This window comes from Schistocerca americana, chromosome 2 (genome assembly GCF_021461395.2).
Source record: "Schistocerca americana isolate TAMUIC-IGC-003095 chromosome 2, iqSchAmer2.1, whole genome shotgun sequence".
Taxonomy (NCBI): domain Eukaryota; kingdom Metazoa; phylum Arthropoda; class Insecta; order Orthoptera; family Acrididae; genus Schistocerca; species Schistocerca americana.
Window position 1 is genome coordinate 177272026 of NC_060120.1, and position 20930 is coordinate 177292955.

Here is a 20930-nt window from a genome sequence, read left to right on the forward strand (position 1 = left end):
CCCACGAAAGGCAAAGGTCCCGAGTTCGAGTCTCGGTCGGGCACACAGTTTTAATCTGCCAGGGAGTTTCATATTCTGAATTGTGTTTACAAATGTGCTGTTAGACGAGATAGTCTGTACAGGTATGTAAATATGACTACTCAGACTGATCCAAAATCGTGTAGCCACTACTGGAAACATTACGCTAACTATTTTTTTCATGTTGTCTTAGTTTTCTAAAAATTGTAGTCATAATGCGCACTTTGCAATATATCCTACGTACTCTTAACCCGACCAGTAGTACCGCAAATTCGCAAAATGATGTAGATTGATAAATCACCTGTAGATGAGCCACCAGAGCTCGAAAATGCAACGGGCATTGAAATACAAATGAAGATTTGTTACTGAAAGCTATTTGTTTTTATTTTATTATTAATATCGATCTGCCTACTATATTTGCTCCCAGGGACGTACTTAACACTTATCTGTAGACTGTGCAGGTGTGTACACTTGGATATTCTTGAAAACCCCGCCGCATTTGTTACTATTAACGCGAGAGAATTAGTTGCCATTGTGCTGCTTCACTCTGGCGGCAACAGAGGGAACGTAGCAGAACACGCCCGCCATCTAGTGACGGGCTGCGCCAACTGCGCGGCGCAGTTGAGTTCCACGGGCAGTCCGACGCTGGCCATACGGCAGACAACAGTAGCTCCTGCGCGCGCCCCGGCGAGAGAACGACAGCCAGCATGTCCGCAGACGCAGAACTGAGCTCCTTGCTGTCCCGCAGACAGGCCATCAACGAGGCACTCGACGAAGGCAAGCCCGTCAGCCCACAGCAGCGGGCCAAGATCAGCGTCTACGCCGAGTTCCACGAATTCACAAGGAAGCAGATCAAGGAATACGAGCAGACCTTCCGAAAGTGAGTACAGCTCTTATTGTCGCATTTCGAGCTGCATTCAAAGCGTAAATTTTCCTCTGGATAAAATTTTGCTGTCGCTTTGCTTGGAAATCTCGACAAAGAACATTTCATCGAAAAAGAGAGCTTAGAACGAGATTACAAACATGTCATGTCCGTATGTTTACATGTAATTGCCAGCGCCAAAGCACAGAAGACACCGCCTCCTTAACATCTCACCGGCATTTCTGTAAACTGTTAAAGCTCATGAGAGACAGTTCTCTAAGCACTGTTTCCTGCGAGCATGCTTGCTTTTAAATGCGTATAGTTGACAGACAAGTCAGCTGATGAAAACAAAGTTAAAGCTTGCGCGTTGACACCCTCAATGTTAAGTGTGTTGTGCGGGAAGACAGTGTCCTTGGCAGAAGGCCGTAGCCATGGCAACGGCATCTGTCTGGCTCCTGTTTAGGGGGCGTGGCATATGCCGACAGGACCGAGAGCACTCGCTAGCTAACCTGTTTTCCAAACAGCGACGAGTTCGTAAACTCACTGCGCTGTTACTGTTACAGAGTTAAGAATGTTGCAAGAGGGATCTGGAATAATTTGACCGTTGTTATAAGCGATGGCTTAATGCTGACACACGAGGCGGTAGTTTGCACCATTTTTTTTATTTTTTTCAATTCCCCCCGAAGGGGGGGGGGCGCTGGCAGCAGCTTAGTACGCTGCTCTACAGCCTTATTTGCACCATTCTGTATTGATTTCTTAAATACTGCGTGTATGCCTAACTAACGTTGAGAATAGATTGTATGTTGTGAGAATGTATACGAAAACAATGTGAATCGTTATTTAGACGAGCGAAAATCATCGGAGAGAGGAATTGCTGTATTAACTTACTCATTGAATCTTCTGTCAGATCGTTTGAATCTATGCTCACCAAGTATGAAATGCATAGCGTGAAGTAGCTTGAGTTACTTCACTATAGGAAGGAATATGCAATGGCAGTGAAATCTGTTTGCGCCGACAAGATTGGGCCAGGTGTCGGATTTGATGGACAATGCAATGACCTACGAAATAGCGAAGACAGGTTTAAGACGACAACATAAGCGACAGTTATAAGTATTAGTCTTAATCAACCTCATGGTCTTCTTCCAAATATGACCCATGATTCAAACTACTTTGACACAGATGTGGAAGGTAATGTAAATGTTTCAGCAACTAGTGCCGTAGATAAGTGCTTGATTTATCCGGTTAAAAGTTGACTTAACCACAGCAAAATACAGTTGAAAACAGTTTGACACACTCTCAAAAGCGACATTTCGTCATAAAATGAGATAATCAGTGATGTGACATTTTAAATTAATAGCTCTGGAGGTAAGTGGAAATCTTATAAGAAAGTATTACATTCCCGGTATTAAGAAAAGTGAGCGCTGTCATTAGAGTTATCAGCACTATCGCTGAAATGTAAGTGCGACAGTGTTTACATTCGCTTATTTTCGTATTCTGGTATCTTACACCAAGGTATTTAGTGGGATTTACAAATCTTGGAATGGATGTTTTTGGGAAGCTGCACGTTGTTAGTCCGCGGACTTACAATAGGTTACTATTAAAGAACATCGGAATTTTAATTCTCGTGTAGCAACATTCACCTTGTGATTTGTACTTAAAAATGTGGACACTCTCAAAGAGAAGCACGGCATTTACCCAGTGAACATTAGTCAGCAAATTATCATTATTTCATTTAATATTTTTTAACTATATATGCAGTGACTCGTTACACGACCAGGTAGGTTTGCTTTTAATGATCGTACGAAATCAGAGAAAAAAAGTACACGAACGTTCTACCAGTAGCATTTGTTTAATATTTTTGTGAGATTTCAAGTTCATGTTAAGCTGCTTCAAAAGCCGCTATCAATCATACTTCAGTACCAGCTGACGTAGGACAGTGCTAACTACTCAGTAGTTCCAAACCTTAGGGCCAAGAAACTGTCAGCAAGAAAATCAAAGCTTATGTGTGAAATAATAAATTGAAAAATTACTTGCGATGTCAAATTTTGATACATGCTGGTCTAGACATATCACTGAGTGTCAAAGTCGACCTACAAACCAAGCATAGTGGAGTAGACAGTGTTAGATTGAGACAGAGTGTTTGCTATTAGTCACACCGAGAGCCCATATTCGAAACAAAGGCGCGAAACATATTACTTCCTCCAGTACACAGGGATCGGACAAAAGAAATGTGGAAACGCCAAAATAATAAAAAAAAAATTACCATGCCTAATAGTGTAGGAAAACCCATCAGCACCCAAAACAGCATTCAATCATCTCGGTCTGGATAAATACAGCTCCTGTATGGTTTTCAAGGATAACGATCACGCGCCCTGCTCTCCAAATTAGACAACAAAGGCGGCATAATAATATGATCTGGTGTCTGTGGCTAGGGAAGATGCAACAATTCATGCTCATGCGAGCTGTTTGAACAGAGGCACTGTCGTCTTGAAACGCAACATCACCATTGGGGAACGAACGTTGTGCACTGGGATGCACTTGATCAGCCAAAATAGTCACATAAATCTTGGCAGGAATACGCTCTTACAGGGTTACCACAATATGGCTCCCAGAATCATCACCGAACCCCTGTCAGTTTTCACTTTTGGGATGTAAAACCGGCCGGAATTGTGAAACAACAATTATCCGACCAAATGACTATCTTCCATTCCTCCGTAGTTCAGATTTTACGACTTCGACACCACGTTTACGTGTTATGGGCATGCTGCACCACTGAAGCGCGGTTTTAGCATTCCAGCCCTCCCTACAGTTCCCTGCTTACGGAGACTCCTCCCTGTTTTGGTGCCGACAGAGTTCGTGGGTACGACATTGAGTTTTGAAATGACTTTTGCAGCTGCCGGCTCTTTATTTTTTGTCACAATTCTCTTCAGTGAGCGTCCGTCACGATCACTCAACACCGCTTTCTGGCATAGCGGATAGCGTTTTCCCGCTTTCCCCGTATGCGGTATAAGTCATCGACACGGTACCTCTTGAAACACCCAACACTTCGACTACCTCGGTTACGGAGGCGTCAATCATACGAGCACCAACGATTTGCCTACGTTCGAATTAGCTCCGACATAATGCGCTCGCAACTACACAGAACCCTGTTCTGACTATAACATTTGTAACATATTGAGGACATTTCACAGGTACCGTTCGTGATCAAATACAACAGCGGAATGCCGGCCGCGGTGGCCTAGCGGTTGTAAGCGCTTCAGTCCGGAACCGCGCGACCGCTACGGTCGCAGGTTCGAATCCTGCCTCGGGCATGGATGTGTGTGACGTCCTTAGGTTAGTTAGGTTTAAGTGGTTCTAAGTTCTAGGGGACTGATGACCTGAGATGTTAAGTCCCATAGTGCTCAGAACCATTTGAACAGCGGAACCTGCAGGGTTGACTACCATCTGCACTTATGTTAAAGCAGAGTTAGAACGGAAAAAAAATTTCACATTTTCGGATTTTTATCTCATTATAAAATTTGCAATTTTCCGAATAAAATTATATACATATATATCACTTATAAACTCAATTGGGAAGTATTTTATTTTTTAAAAATTAATCTACACCTGTTGAAAATGTTAAAATTTGTATGTGCATTACTTAAAGATCCAATAAAATCGGTAATTTTTTTTATATAGAAGGCTGTGGATTGCTGTGTTACAAAGGTCACGTTCAGAAGAGGATGGACACCAGGTTGAGGAAGTTGAAACAAAGTTTGAGAGACAAGAAACTTTCCGATGATAAAACCATAAGAGGCAGGCTGACATTCAAAATGATTGAACTACTGCAGTATTATGGGATGGCCATTAGAAATAATACTGAGGATTTGTTGCACTATGGGCTACCTTCTTCCACAGACTGTCAACTGATGAAAAACTAATACACCACCTTTACCCTCCTGGACCTGGTTCATGGCGCAATTACCGCGATGACCAGTGCTCACAGTACATTTCCGCAGCTCGTAGTCTCACGGTCGCATTCTCGCTTTCCGAGCACGGGGTCCCGGGTTCGATTCCCGGCGGGGTCAGGGATTTTCACCTGCCTCGAGATGACTGGGTGTTTGTGTTGTCCTCATTTCATCTTCATGAAAGTGGCGAGATTGGGCTGCTCAGGTTCGAAATTTGTACGGGCACTGATAACCGCGCAGTTGAGCGCCCCACAAACCATAATCATCATCATCATCATAATAATAATCATCATAATAATAATCATAATAATCATCATCATAATAATCATCATCATAATAATCATCATCATAATAATCATCATCATAATAATCATCATCATAATAATCATCATCATAATAATCATCATCATAATAATCATCATCATAATAATCATCATCATAATAATCATCATCATAATAATCATCATCATAATAATCATCATCATAATAATCATCATCATAATAATCATCATCATAATAATCATCATCATAATAATCATCATCATAATAATCATCATCATAATAATCATCATCATAATAATCATCATCATAATAATCATCATCATAATAATCATCATCATAATAATCATCATCATAATAATCATCATCATAATAATCATCATCATAATAATCATCATCATCATAATAATCATCATCATCATAATAATCATCATCATCATAATAATCATCATCATCATAATAATCATCATCATCATAATAATCATCATCATCATAATAATCATCATCATCATAATAATCATCATCATCATAATAATAATCATCATCATCATAATAATCATCATCATCATAATAATCATCATCATTATTATAATCATCATCATTATTATAATCATCATCATTATTATAATCATCATTATTATAATCATCATCATCATCATTATTATAATCATCATCATCATCATCATTATTATAATCATCATCATCATCATCATCATCATCATTATTATTATAATCATCATCATTATAATCATCATCATCCATCATCATCCATCAGCATTCCATCCCAGCAGCAGTCATGGATATCATAAAACCTGTTCAGAGACCTGGCAAATCCTGTATTACTGAAGATGTCAGACTCAAAATCCCAATGAGGAATCAGTCGTTCAATAATCTTATATGAACTAGCTTACCAAAAAATGTTTTTGTTGGAATGAATAAAGTGGCGGATCAGTGATGCTGTTATTGCTTTTAATGATGGCAACACTGGTAGGGTGAAAGTGCTACAGCATATGGGAATTAATGCTGGAGCAAACTGCATCAGAGAACTTGAACGGATGGACAAGGTTCGCATTGATAAAGCAGAGTTTGCAGCACAGTTGGCCACTGAGGATTTCAGGAAGAAGAAAAGAAGAAAAAACTTTGAAAAAGGTCAAGAGGATGATATACAGTATGGTGCAGGGTGCTTCTGAGTGACTAAAAATAAAAAATAAGCATATATTAAGTTAGTCTTTTCAAACTTTAGAAGCCGTTCTTGAAAATTTACATTTTCTGTTGCATTTTTCCCAAAATCAAATTTTCATAGAGTAAGAACATACATATCCTGAGTCTACTGAACTAAAAGAAGAACATAATGTTATGTATAATTAAATTATTTAGGATAACGTACAAAAAAGTACATAATTTTAACCGTGTAATTAAAAAATGGTATCTCCGAAAGCAGTGGCTGAAATTCAATTATTGTAGTTCAGTACATCTACATCTACATCTATACTCCGCGAGCCACCTTACGGTGTGTGGCGGAGGGTACTTATTGTACCACTATCTGATCCCCCCTTCCCTGTTCCATTCACGAATTGTGCGTGGGAAGAACGACTGCTTGTAAGTCTCCGTATTTGCTCTAATTTCTCGGATCTTTTCGTTGTGATCATTACGCGAGATATATGTGGGCGGTAGTAATATGTTGCCCATCTCTTCCCGGAATGTGCTCTCTCGTAATTTCGATAATAAACCTCTCCGTATTGCGTAACGCCTTTCTTGAAGTGTCCGCCACTGGAGCTTGTTCAGCATCTCCGTAACGCTCTCGCGCTGACTAAATGTCCCCATGACGAATCGCGCTGCTTTTCGCTGGATCATGTCTATCTCTTCTATTAATCCAACCTGGTAAGGGTCCCATACTGATGAGCAATACTCAAGAATCGGACGAACAAGCGTTTTGTAAGCTACTTCTTTCGTCGATGAGTCACATTTTCTTAGAATTCTTCCTATGAATCTCAACCTGGCGCCTGCTTTTCCCACTATTTGTTTTATGTGATCATTCCACTTCAGATCGCTCCGGATAGTAACTCCTAAGTATTTTACGGTCGTTACCGCTTCCAATGATTTACCACCTATGGCATAATCGTACTGGAATGGATTTCTGCCCCTATGTATGCGCATTATATTACATTTATCTACGTTTAGGGAAAGCTGCCAGCTGTCGCACCATGCATTAATCCTCTGCAGGTCCTCCTGGAGTACGTACGAGTCTTCTGATGTTGCTACTTTCTTGTAGACAACCGTGTCATCTGCAAATAGCCTCACGGAGCTACCGATGTTGTCAACTAAGTCATTTATGTATATTGTAAACAATAAAGGTCCTATCACGCTTCCCTGCGGTACTCCCGAAATTACCTCTACATCTGCAGATTTTGAACCGTTAAGAATGACATGTTGTGTTCTTTCTTCTAGGAAATCCTGAATCCAATCACAAACCCGGTCCGATATTCCGTAAGCTCGTATTTTTTTCACTTAACGTAAGTGCGGAACCGTATCAAATGCCTTCCTGAAGTCCAGGAATACGGCATCAATCTGCTCGCCAGTGTCTACGGCACTGTGAATTTCTTGGGCAAATAGGGCGAGCTGAGTTTCACATGATCTCTGTTTGCGGAATCCATGTTGGTTATGATGAAGGAGATTTGTATTATCTAAGAACGTCATAATACGAGAACACAAAACATGTTCCATTATTCTACAACAGATTGACGTAAGCGAAATAGGCCTATAATTATTCGCATCTGATTTATGACCCTTCTTGAAAATGGGAACGACCTGCGCTTTCTTCCAGTCGCTAGGTACTTTACGTTCTTCCAGCGATCTACGATAAATTGCTGATAGAAAGGGGGCAAGTTCTTTAGCATAATCACTGTAGAATCTTAAGGGTATCTCGTCTGGTCCGGATGCTTTTCCGCTACTAAGTGATAGCAGTTGTTTTTCAATTCCGATATCGTTTATTTCAATATTTTCCATTTTGGCGTCCGTGCGACGGCTGAAGTCAGGGACCGTGTTACGATTTTCCGCAGTGAAACAGTTTCGGAACACTGAATTCAGTATTTCTGCCTTTCTTCGGTCGTCCTCTGTTTCGGTGCCATCGTGGTCAACGAGTGACTGAATAGGGGATTTAGATCCGCTTACCGATTTTACATATGACCAAAACTTTTTAGGGTTCTTGTTTAGATTGTTTGCCAATGTTTTATGTTCGAATTCGTTGAATGCTTCTCTCATTGCTCTCTTTACGCTCTTTTTCGCTTCGTTCAGCTTTTCCTTATCAGCTATGATTCGACTACTCTTAAACCTATGATGAAGCTTTCTTTGTTTCCGTAGTACCTTTCGTACATGATTGTTATACCACGGTGGATCTTTCCCCTCGCTTTGGACCTTAGTCGGTACGAACTTATCTAAGGCGTACTGGACGATGTTTCTGAATTTTTTCCATTTTTGTTCCACATCCTCTTCCTCAGAAATGAACGTTTGATGGTGGTCACTCAGATATTCTGCGATTTGTGCCCTATCACTCTTGTTAAGCAAATATATTTTCCTTCCTTTCTTGGCATTTCTTATTACACTTGTAGTCATTGATGCAACCACTGACTTATGATCACTGATACCCTCTTCTACATTCACGGAGTCGAAAAGTTCCGGTCTATTTGTTGCTATGAGGTCTAAAACGTTAGCTTCACGAGTTGGTTCTCTAACTATCTGCTCGAAGTAATTCTCGGACAAGGCAGTCAGGATAATGTCACAAGAGTCTCTGTCCCTGGCTCCAGTTCTGATTGTGTGACTATCCCATTCTATACCTGGTAGATTGAAGTCTCCCCCTATTACAATAGTATGATCACGAAACTTCTTCACGACGTTCTGCAGGTTCTCTCTGAGGCGCTCAACTACTACGGTTGCTGATGCAGGTGGTCTATAGAAGCATCCGACTATCATATCTGACCCACCTTTGATACTTCACTTAACCCAGATTGTTTCACATTCGCATTCGCTAATAACTTCACTGGATATTATTGAATTCTTTACTGCTATAAATACTCCTCCACCATTGGCGTTTATCCTATCCTTGCGGTATATATTCCATTCTGTGTCTAGGATTTCGTTACTGTTCACTTCCGGTTTTAACCAACTTTCCGTTCCTAATACTATATGCGCACTATTTCCTTCAATAAGAGATACTAATTCAGGAACCTTGCCCTGGATACTCCTGCAGTTTACCAATATTACGTTAACTTTTCCTGTTTTTGGTCTCTGAGGACGGACGTTCTTTATCAACGATGATAATGTCCTCTCTGGTAAGCCGTCAGGTATTTTATCGTTTCGCCCAAGGGGGGTCCCTCTAACCTAAAAAACCCCCGTGTGCACGCCACACGTACTCTGCTACCCTAGTAGCTGCTTCCGGTGTGTAGTGCACGCCTGACCTGTCTAGGGGGGCCCTACAGTTCTCCACCCAATAACGGAGGTCGATGAATTTGCAACCATTATAGTCGCAGAGTCGTCTGAGCGTCTGGTTTAGACCCTCCACACGGCTCCAAACCAGAGGACCGCGATCGACTCTGGGCACTATGCTGCAGATATTAAGCTCAGCTTGCACTCCGCGTGCGATGCTGGTTGTCTTCACCAAATCAGCCAGCCGCCGGAAGGAACCAAGGATGGCCTCAGAACCCAAGCGGCAGGCGTCATTCGTTCCGACATGTGCTACTATCTGCAGCCGGTCACACCCAGTGCGTTCAATAGCTGCCGGAAGGGCCTCCTCCACATTACGGACGAGACCCCCCGGCAAGCACACCGAGTGCACACTGGCATTCTTCCCCGACCTACCCGCTATTTTCCTGAGGGGCTCCATAACCCGCCTAACGTTGGAGCTCCCTATAACTAATAGGCCCGCCCTCTGTGACTGTCGGGACCTTGCCGGAGAAACGGCCACTGGCCTAACAGGCGAGGCATCCTGTGGTGGCTCGGAAACGATGTCATCACCACTAGGAAGCACCCCGTACCTGTTGGAAAGGGGTAAGGCAGCTGCCACGCGGCCGGATCCCACCTTCGCCTTTCGGCCAGGCACGCGCGAGCCCACCACTGTCCGCCATTCACCCTGGAGTGATGGCTGCCCGGTAAGATGCTCACTGCCGGAAGACGCAGCGACATCAGGGGTTCCATGTGATTCCAAGGCCACCGAAGTAGGCATAGGTCTCACCACAGTTGCCCCAACGCCACTACGAGCCGACGCCTGCGCCTCGAGCTCGATGAGCCTAACAGACAAAGCCTCCACCTGCCCCCGAAGAGTGGCCAATTCTCCTTGCGTCCGCTCACAACAACCACAGTCCCTACACATGACTGTTTACCCTACTCTATACGGTGACAAATTCCCAAGATAATCTTCTGATGAGCTGCTCTGATAATCAAGAAACACTCACTGAAATACGAGACGCGAAAACTACGCTAGGTTTTCCCAGAAAAACTATTTAAAAGCTAAGCGCAGCAAATAAGTACAAAACGCTTTATACAAACAGTACTCGCTGCTGCTGGTGCTCTCGCTCTGGCTGTCACAAGACAACTGCTGATTCAAGTGACTAGTGGCTAACGGCCGCGAAACAAACAAAAGGCGGTTTTAGGGCGCTTTCTGTTCTAAACGATCAAGAAAACACTAAGAAATCTAACACGAAAACTACGTAAAGTTTTATCAAGAACTGTTAGTTACTATGCAGAGCATAGTAGTAGACTCCGAACATACAGTTTAATGTACTGTAAAAGTTTCATGTCAATGGCTACAGGGAAGAAAAGTAATTAAATTTAACAATGTCGGGATAGGGTGTTCCAACCCCCCTTAAACATGCATTTCTCGCGGTATTTCCATACTTTGGCCGATTTCTGTATGTGTCGCACAAAGATCACAACAGCAAAAATTAAGGAAATTCGGATATACAGAGGGATACCATTACCCATCAGTTCCTGAAGTACGATACGGCGAAACTGATGCTAAGCTGGGGCGGTCACAGCTACACAAAATCGAGGAAGGGTCCACCAATCTTCCGACGCCAATTACTTCAGTTGCGCTTCAGGAAGAAGACTGCGCTTTATATAACGACAAATGCATGTGAGATTTTTCAACTCTCGTCATGACTTCTTGTTTGAATCGGCTCATCCTAACATGTACATTGCGGGAAACCTTTGCGAGAGACAGGAGCATATATATATATGACCTCATTCTCCTTCATGTAACTACAGAGTCTGCTAAATGGAGCAAGGTGGCGCAATGCTAAGTCACTGGACTCGCTTTCAAAAGGACATCGCTTCGAATCCCCGCCCGACAATTCAGGTTTAGATTTTCCTTGATTTTCCAAAATCGCTAAACACTGATAATGGGGTGATTCCTTTGACAGGACATGGCCGATTTCATTCCCCTTTCTCAGATTATACCTTGTCTCTAATGGCCTCGAGATCGACGCGACTTTAAATCCTAATCTTCTTACGTTTCCCCTCCAGTTAGTGTGTCTTTCCTCTAACTGTTGCAGATCGAGCCATCTACGTACAAAACAACTTACGCAGTTTCATTTAAAATTCTCTCTCTCTCTCTCTCTCTCTCTCTCTCTCTCTCTCTCTCTCTCTCTCTCTCTGTGTGTGTGTGTGTGTGTGTGTGTGTGTGTGTGTGTGTGTGTGTGTGTGTGTGTGGGGGGGGGGGGGGGGGGGTGGTAATTCCCTCTTGAATGTCATTGTGACAACATTAGGTGAGGGACTTTCGTCTGTGGTAAGCTGGTTAAAGGCCAATTAAGTGTGGAACCGTATATAAGATGAAAAGAAAGAGTGGTATGGAAGAGATCGCAGAAATTTTTAATTTGGCGTGGCATTAATACCGAGAACGTTTTGTACCTTTTTACTTATCGCAGAAATAACAACTTGTGTGACGTCAGGTTATGCCGAACTTATTTTCTGCATTGCTATTTGCAGTGAATTCTGCTGTGGAGACAATTTTGCGTTGCACTATGAAAAATCTGCGCAAGTTGGTTTATAAAGATTATGCAGAAAACGAAATCTTGTTTTGTTGAGGGTGTGTCGACATACTACTAGCTGCTGGCAAGGTACATTCAGAGACTGCGGCGTCGAGTATACAACATTGGACGAATCTTAACTCAGAGCTCGAATAATGCTCCGCAAATCAGGTCTCTTTGCACTTCGAATGCGCAGTACACCTGTGGTGGTAGGAACAAAAAATGCTCGCCCGAGTATCCTACGTGGGATCTGAGAACGTAATAGCAGCGCTTTTCCGCTTTACTCTCTGCTGGGAATGCAGTCTTGCCTTGTTCCACCAAGGCCTGCTCGTTCTCACGACGTAACCATTAAACTCGCTACTGTCATTGTGGCCTCTGTTAGTATTCAGCCAGTCACTGTCGAGAAAAGGCCGATGTATGCCGCTTATTACAATCGCAAATAGAGCGCGGCAGATAGTGGTGTGTGTTTGTGTACCTTTTGTAGTTACTGCAATGTTCTCGATATTCCTACGCGGTCGCAATAAAATGTACGACGAGCGTCTTTCCTTCTGCAGTGGACTGTACGCTTTAGTGAAACTCGCACACAATAAACATGCATACCGGATCGTGATTAGAGCGTGTTTTAAGCTCGAACCTTAACGCGTTCTTCGAGGAATGGTAGCGTTAGGAAATAATGGCGAACACGTAATATGTTGTGAGAAAGGCGAAAACAAAGCTTAGATTTGTTGTGTTAGGGTTCTATGGATAACGCTTTGCATCTGTGAAGGGAATCGCCTGTACTTAAATGGGAATCTCTGGTAGAAAAAAGAAATTATTCTCACGAAACCCTGTTGAGAAAATGTAGAGAACAGGAAACCTGTGCGACATATCTGCCGCACCCATCGTACGTATGGCGTAGGGGGCTTGAGGATAAGATAAGGAAGATCCGAGCGCATACAGAGGCACATACTTTTTTCCCCCCTCGCTCCATGTGCGAGTTAAGTACAAGAGATCTGTATCGTATTGCCGACTGGAAGATCCCAAGGATTCGTGTACTCCAACTTCGTTGTTTCCTTCCTCTGCCCACAATAATCCCCTTCCACGCGGTCTATGACATTGTTATCTTACGGCGTTTCTTCGCTGAAACGTTATCTTAAAATACACTCTCGCGACTGAGTATGGCGTAAGTGAATCATCAGAGCGAGTGCGCGTGTGGATCATTTCGGTGTTACCACAAATGGTACTAAGTGCCTCCATTTGTTCTGGAGTAGCAAGACGTGTGTTGTCGCATCAAAGCAAAACACGGAAATTCCGAAACTGTCCACGAACGTGGCGGCTTCGAATAGCGAGCTCGACCTAGTATAGAGGAAGCACTAACAGATCGTGAGTTAGCTTCTATTGCTGTGACGCTGTAATGGAACTCATTATGTACCCCCTAAGTCTCACTGCTACTAAAATGAAAATCTGTCGGTTTTTTGGGACGTGATCGTCGTGTAATTTCACTTCATGTAAAGCCGAAAACTTATTGCAGATATTGTATTGTAACAAACGTATCTCTACAAAACTCTCACGCACAGTAACTTATCCATATTCACAAATAATCCTTGTCCACTGGTAAACATCCCAGAAATTGTTGTACATCAAATTACACATCCTAAACTCAATTACTTTTGCTTTGCTCACAGAGCCACGATTTTCTATGCGCATTTAAATCCATTCCTATGTACTGTTCGGCCCTTCTGCTGATAACTGAAATTTCAGGCGCGTAACTTCAGACCGGAAGTGGGTTGCACGAAGTGTTTCACTTGTACGAGAATTTTATATATAAATCTTAATGATTTTTAAATAAAACACTTTGACATTCTGCATCTTTACTCTTCATGTCTGCCTATCCACAGCCCTCTGCCACTGGAGGTCTCTACGTTGTAGCGTGTAAAATGGCGGTGTGTAACGCAACTATGTCGGTGCGTTAGAACCAGCGTGCAGTAATCGATTTTTGAAGTCGAAGAGTTCGTCCACACATGGAACGCAGTCTCCTTCAGCATAACCCCGGACCACACACGAGCTCCGCGACATGTGCGACAATCCGACGCCTTGGGCTCACTGTCATCAATCACCCTCCAGACAGTCCCGGCTTGGCCCCCTCGATTTTCATCTATTTCTAAACCTTAAAGAACACCTTCGAGGGCTACACTTTCATGTAATGAAGCGGCCCAAGCAGAGAAGAGGTAGTGGCTCTGTCAACAATGGCAGACACTCTAAAGTGACGGTATCAACAAACTGATCTCTCGTTGGAAGAAACATGTTAGTCTCCGGGCTTACTGTGTTGAGAAATAAATATGTAGACATTAAGAATAAAGATAATGTTAACAAAGTTCTTTATTTTAAAATAACTTTGAGCTTTCACGTAAAAAAATCGAAGACATTTTTCAGCACGGCCTCGAGTCGCGTTATTAAAATAGTTTTCAAAATTGATAGTAAAATGTTTTTGATGTGGGGGATAGTTTGTTGTTGAGAGGTTTCGCGTTAAGATTATAAGCGAAAACTGAATTGTACTTCGTTAATAATTAGTTAATGAAAACGGGAGTTTTGGCGCCCTAGAGCGAGGGTAATCCCTTCTTTTATCACAGCAGCCAATCAGTTTCCAAATTATTTGAGGCAATTTCTCGTGAAATACGTACTCTTAATACCGACTGCTAATCATACCTCGCTCCACTTGTGACACCAGGTATCAGCTACTGAATTATTTCTCAACTGACAAGGGGAGGCCGCCAATTGTGAAATTCAGATTCGATTCATACTGCGCATAATAAAAACACATGGCCAGAGGTGTAATGTGGCAAAGCACCAAGATGCACTTCTCAGCCGTTGTCGAGAAAATCGACAGTTAAAAGAAACCGTTGCGGTGAAATTATCTCTACGATTGATAACTTCTTAGAGCGTCGTGGCGCAGCGGTAAGCGCTCGGGTTTGTAATCCGAAGGTCGCCGGATCGAATCCCACGCTAGCTGGAGTATGGCACGAACCAGAGTGATAGTTATCATAGAAACATGGAAAGTAGAAAACAGCACGACATCGAGCACATCTGATAAGCGATGCGTTTTTACAAGAACAATTGTTTTTAAATTATCTGTTGGGAAACACATCTGATTGACATTCTGAAAAATTGTTCTATCGTTCGCCTGGTTTGATGGATACCACGCGTATCGTATAATATCGGCAAAAATAGGAGAAGACAATTGGTGGTGGACGATGGATTGGATTTTTATACGATCGTCTCTGGAGTTGATGTCACGGTTTCACTCGATTAAAAATTCTATTCTTATTCGAACGTTTCACTTACACTATACGTATTCGTTTCGGAATATCGTACCGAGCGAGGTGGCGCAGTGGTTAGCACACTGGACTCGCATTCGGGAGGACGACGGTTCAATCCCGTCTCCGTCCATCCTGATTTAGGTTTTCCGTGATTTCCCTAAATCACTTCAGGCAAATGCCGGGATGGTTCCTTTCAAAGGGCACGGCCGATTTCCTTCCCCGTCCTTCCCTCACCCGAGCTTGCGCTCCGTCTCTAATGACCTCGTTGTCGACGGGACGTTAAACACTAATCTCCTCCTCGGAATATCGTTTCTACGTCTTCCGTTAACTATACGTGGTAAACATTATGAAGACGATTAATAACATTTGCGAAATACAACTTCGTTTGCGGAAAACATAATGATGTTCGAAGTCGCCAGTTTTTCCACGACAAACGACTTTCAACAACTTATTATATGCATAATTGTTGCAACTGCTTGCCGGGAATATATATATATATATATATATATATATATATATATAATGTGTGTGTGTGTGTGTGTGTATTTATATATACATTTGAATTACAAAAAATAAATACTAAAAAGAAAAAGTTCCATGGCGCAAGATCCGATGCGGCGACCTTCGGATTACGAACCCGAGCGCTTACCGCTGCGCCACGACGCTGTAGAAAATTATTAATCGTAGAGAGTATTTCACCGCAACGGTTTCTTTTAACTGTCGATTTTCTCGACAACGGCTGAGAAGTGCATCTTGGTGCTTTGCCACGTTACACCTCTGGCCATGAGCTTTTATTATGCGCAGTATGGATCGAATCTGAATTTCACAATTGGCGGCATCCCCTTGTGAGATGAGTAGCGTTGGAATTCTTATGGCTTCCATTGCCAGACATGTTGGTTTAAATGGATCTTTTATTTTTTATATATTTTTAAGACACAATCAAATGAACATTTCACAGTGCTGTTACCGGTTTCGAGAACCAGCTATCTTCTTCAGACTAAACGCATCCTGCAGGCATTGACGTAAGGTTTCGTTGGGTTGTAAATAATACTTCATCTCCATGCACAATATATAATTTCTGTTAAGCGTTAGTGTGGGTACAGTGTGGTGCCATTTTCCCCTTCTATGACGACGAAGAGAAATGAGAAGGTAAAACGGATACATTCGTCTTGAAGTGGCCGATGGGACCGTCGGATTTAACGTCATCAACAGTTCCCCATGCTGTGACTTAGTATGTCACTGCGAACACAATACAAGACTTGGCGCAAAGTCTGGTGATGAAGAACTCTACGCTACCACATCGCCTCCCCTTGCCTGCCAAATACTGGTAGCAATAATTTTCTACTACCACGATTCAAAAGCTACCGCACAGGTGTGCGTTAATATCCTCGGCTGTAGAGGTGGGTAATGGAATAGGAGAAAGTTGCTAATGTACCTCCGGCGGGCAATGTACAGCAGCTTATATTCATATGTAGTGGCCATGACTTACATTTAGAAGTTCGTCCAAAAGAAACCACTCAAAAGAAGACATTAAGGCACAGTGAAATTAAACGCCGTCGGTGAAGGTTATAGCCGTTGTTGCCGTACTGCGGTCCACAGGCTGTATGTGGCTCGAATCCAGTATTCATGCGGCCCGCGGTTCTCTGCCGTATTTAATTATAACATGCATCTAGCAACTAACAGCCGAATGCAAAATCTTCAACTAACGTTAAGGGTTTCTTAAGAGTAGTTTTCCTGCTCAGTAACAAACAAAATTGTTTACAGCGACAGCAAGATGTGCGTAATTGTAACTGACGTGGGTGAATTCGGCCGAGAGCTAAGTAAAGTTAGCCGCTTGAGACAGAGGGGTAAACACCAGATGTGAGAGAGGGTAATGTTTTATTGTCTATCTTCCTGTACTGATAGCTCATGGACGTGTATATCTCTTACCGGCCAGTCGGTGTTATAAATTACAAGCCGAAGTAACATGGACTCGCGAATGCGCTTTGTACAGATAAGGCTCTTCAAATCCGGCATGTATTTGTATCAAGGGATATGAAATTAAATTGAGCTTGCTGTGATACAATGCAATGGGTAGAAGAAAAATATTAAAAACATTTAGTAAGCATTTATGATTCATATTGCATAATGGATTTAAGTGAAGATACAGTTAGCGTTATTAATCAAGTAATTATCCGCTCACACAATAACACAACACTTCGTCAGGCAATTAGTGTGGCAACGTTGGGGTGGTTGAGATTGGCAGCAGTGTGAAACAGATCAGTCGGCAGGAAGTGATCGCACTCTTACTACGAGGGTAATCCCAAAAGTAAGGAGGAGGAGGAAATTAGTGTTTAACGTCCCGTCGACAACGAGGTCATTAGAGACGGAGCGCAAGCTCGGGTGAGGGAAGGATGGGGAAGGAAATCGGCCGTGCCCTTTCAAAGGAACCATCCCGGCATTTGCCTGAAGTGATTTAGGGAAATCACGGAAAACCTAAATCAGGATGGCCGGAGACGGGATTGAACCGTCGTCCTCCCGAATGCGAGTCCAGTGTGCTAACCACTGCGCCACCTCGCTCGGTCTCCTATTTTATTATGAGTACATAGACCTGTTTATTTCTGCAATGGTTTACATCAGTTTACAGCTTGAACATTTGGCTATTTTTCGACATAATCACCATTTCTGTCGATGCATTTTTGTAGACAGTGTCAGTTTTTGTATGCCCCTTTCATACCAGCTCGCCGCCGCCATGTTGTTCAGGAAGTTATAAACCTCTTCTTTTCCGTTAAAATTCTCTGAGCGGTGCTTCGGGAAACCTCAGGAACCAACGTGCAGAGATCATCCAAGATGATCCGCCGATCTTCACGCATGCTTTGCTCAACCTTGAACACGGTCTCCTCAGAAATTGACGGTCACCGGCTCCCTTGTTCGCCGTGAATTTCGGTCCGACCAGCTACAAACTCTCTACACCACTTACGAACATTTTTGACATCCATGCACGACTCACCATACACTTCCGTCAGTTGGCGATGGATTTCAATCGGCGCAGTGCCCTTTGCGTTCAAAAAACGAATAACTGCGTGCAATTCGCACTTGGCGGTAACATCCAACGGGAGCTCCATTCTCAACGGCTGCCAAGCCAAGACTGAGCGCCTCAGCACGGTGTGTGCATGTTTACGCACAACGCGTGAGGCACTCTTCATAACAGTGTGAACAACTGCCACACAGAGTTCTGTACTTACAAAAAAAAATAGGAGACCTTACTTTTGGGATTACCCTCGTATAACTAGTCTGTTGGGAGCTCGTAACCTACTAATTTAATAACAAGACCGGTACGTAAGCGGCCCGAGATGTCGCCCCCACGATGTCAGTATCGGCCCATGAGAAAAAAAAAGTTCGACGACCACTGGGTTAGTGAGACGCCTGGAGAGGCATTTACCCGACCTGGTATGTGTTAGAGACTAAGAGCGTTTGATATATACATCAGGCTATCGACACCGTTGCTGTTCACAGCAGTGAGACAAGCTGGTTTATTGCGCAGTCAACAACATCGATTTCTGCCGGCCAGAGTGGCCGAGCGGTTCTAGGCGCTTCAGTCTGGAACCGCGCGACCGCTACGGTCGCAGGTTCGAATTCTGTCTCGGGCATGGATGTGTGATGGCCTCCTTAAGTTAGTTAGCGTAGTTCTAAGTTCTAGGGGACTGATGACCTCAGACGTTAAGTCCCATAGTGCTCAGAGCCATGTGAACCATTTTGAACATCGATTTCTGACCATAAACGGTACACTCTGTTAAAAAAAATTTCCGGTACTTCGTCCATAAAATTTTTCTACTCTTACCTTTTACCGTGTATGGTCTCCGAAATACTCTCCTCCACAATTAATAATCCACTCCCAACACTTGTGGAAGCAGTCTTGGTACGCCTCTTGCTACATCGCGCGAAGCGCCGTCTGCGAATTTTCTTTTATCTCGTCTGTCGTTGTAAATCTTCGCTCTTTCAATGGGGTTTTCAACTTCGGAAATAAAAAAAAGTTCACAGGGGCCAGGTCTGGAGAGTACGGAGGATGAGACAGCGCAGTGAATTCCATTTTTGTGCAATAGTCACGCACGAACAGGATGAACGTGGGGTGCATTATCATGATGCAAGAGCCATGAATTGTCTCGCCACATTTCAGGCCGTTTCCGTCTCACATTTTCTCGCAGGCGCCACAACGCGTCCCGATAGTATCATCGATTAGGTCTGTCCCTGCGGCACGAATTCAGGATGAACCAATTCTTCAAAGTCAAAGAAGATTATCAGCATGGCTTTGACGTTTGACCTGACCTGGCGAGCTGTTTTTGGTCTTGGAGAACTTTTCCCGACCCATTGTGAGGATTTAATCTTGGTCCCAACAGCATAACCGCAGACCCACGTCTCATCACCAGTTATGATTCCCTTGAGGAACATCTCGTTCTCATTTACGCGATCCGAAAGCTCTTCAGACTGCAAGGCAACACGATGAATTCCAAGATGCTTTGTTAGGATTCCATAACATGATCCAGCTGAAATGTTACATTCTTCTGCAATCTCTCGGAAAGTCAGATTGGCACTCACAGTTCAGTTGACGTTCCCGACGAGAGCGTCGTCGGTAGACGTCGAAGGTTTAACTTCCATCCGGCCACTTTTTAAACCGTGTGAACCATTCGTAACACCGAGTACGGCTAAAGCACTCATCACCGTAGGCTGCCTGCATCATTTGGTGCGTCTCTGTAAAGGTTTTTTTTGAGTTTTACGCAAACTTTAATGCCGCCGCGTTGCTCCTCTGTCATCTCAAAATTTGCAAACACTGCGACACACACAATAACAGACATACAATAATGAAACTTCCGGCAGTTACACATTAAACAGAAGCCTGTGCAGGGATGCCAACCGCATTTCGCTCCAACATATCATTGGCACGAAGTTACTAATGTTCCGGACTTTTTTTTGAACAGGCTTGGTAATGTCAATTCATTGTATTCGTATCACTGTGTGTAGCACTTCATTTATTAGATGCCGCCGGAACGGTGAATTAAAAGGAACGAAAGCGTATCGCTCAACTGTAGGCTTCGGCTCTGAGCACAACATCTGAGGTCATCTATCCCCTAGAACTTAGAACTACTTAAACCTAACTAACCTAAGGACATCACACACATCCATGCCCGAGGCAGGATTCGAACCTGCGACCGTAGCGGTCGCGCTGTTCCAGACTGTAGCGCTTAGAACCGCTCGCAACTGTAGGTTTTGTCGAAGTGTGGAGGCAATAGAGACTCCCAGTAGACGCAGGTCTGAAGTCCTTGTTAGCATCCAAGTGCGACGTTTGCGTCACAACCAATCCAGCTATCTGCTTGCTCGAGCTATTTTTCACCACCTTGCAGGTAGCCTTAAAGTCTGAGACGCGGTACGCTATGAGAAAGTGTCGTCGAGCGATATAAAAATGTAGATGTACGTATGTATGTTCCACATCTCCTGCTAAACTGCTGAACCGATTTCAACCAAACTTGGTACA

General features: G+C 43.3%; 1 protein-coding gene across 1 annotated transcript in view; it reads left to right on the top strand.

The window, feature by feature from the left end:
* Positions 1 to 638: 638 nt before the first annotated feature.
* The window catches only part of LOC124595080 (EF-hand domain-containing protein D2 homolog), a 290914-nt gene continuing 270622 nt past the window's right edge, over positions 639 to 20930 (top strand). Inside the window, exon 1 of the mRNA XM_047133662.1 lies at positions 639 to 898. Within this exon, the coding sequence (XP_046989618.1) occupies positions 726 to 898 (173 nt within the window). The 5' untranslated portion in view covers positions 639 to 725. The remainder of the gene's footprint in view (positions 899 to 20930) is intronic.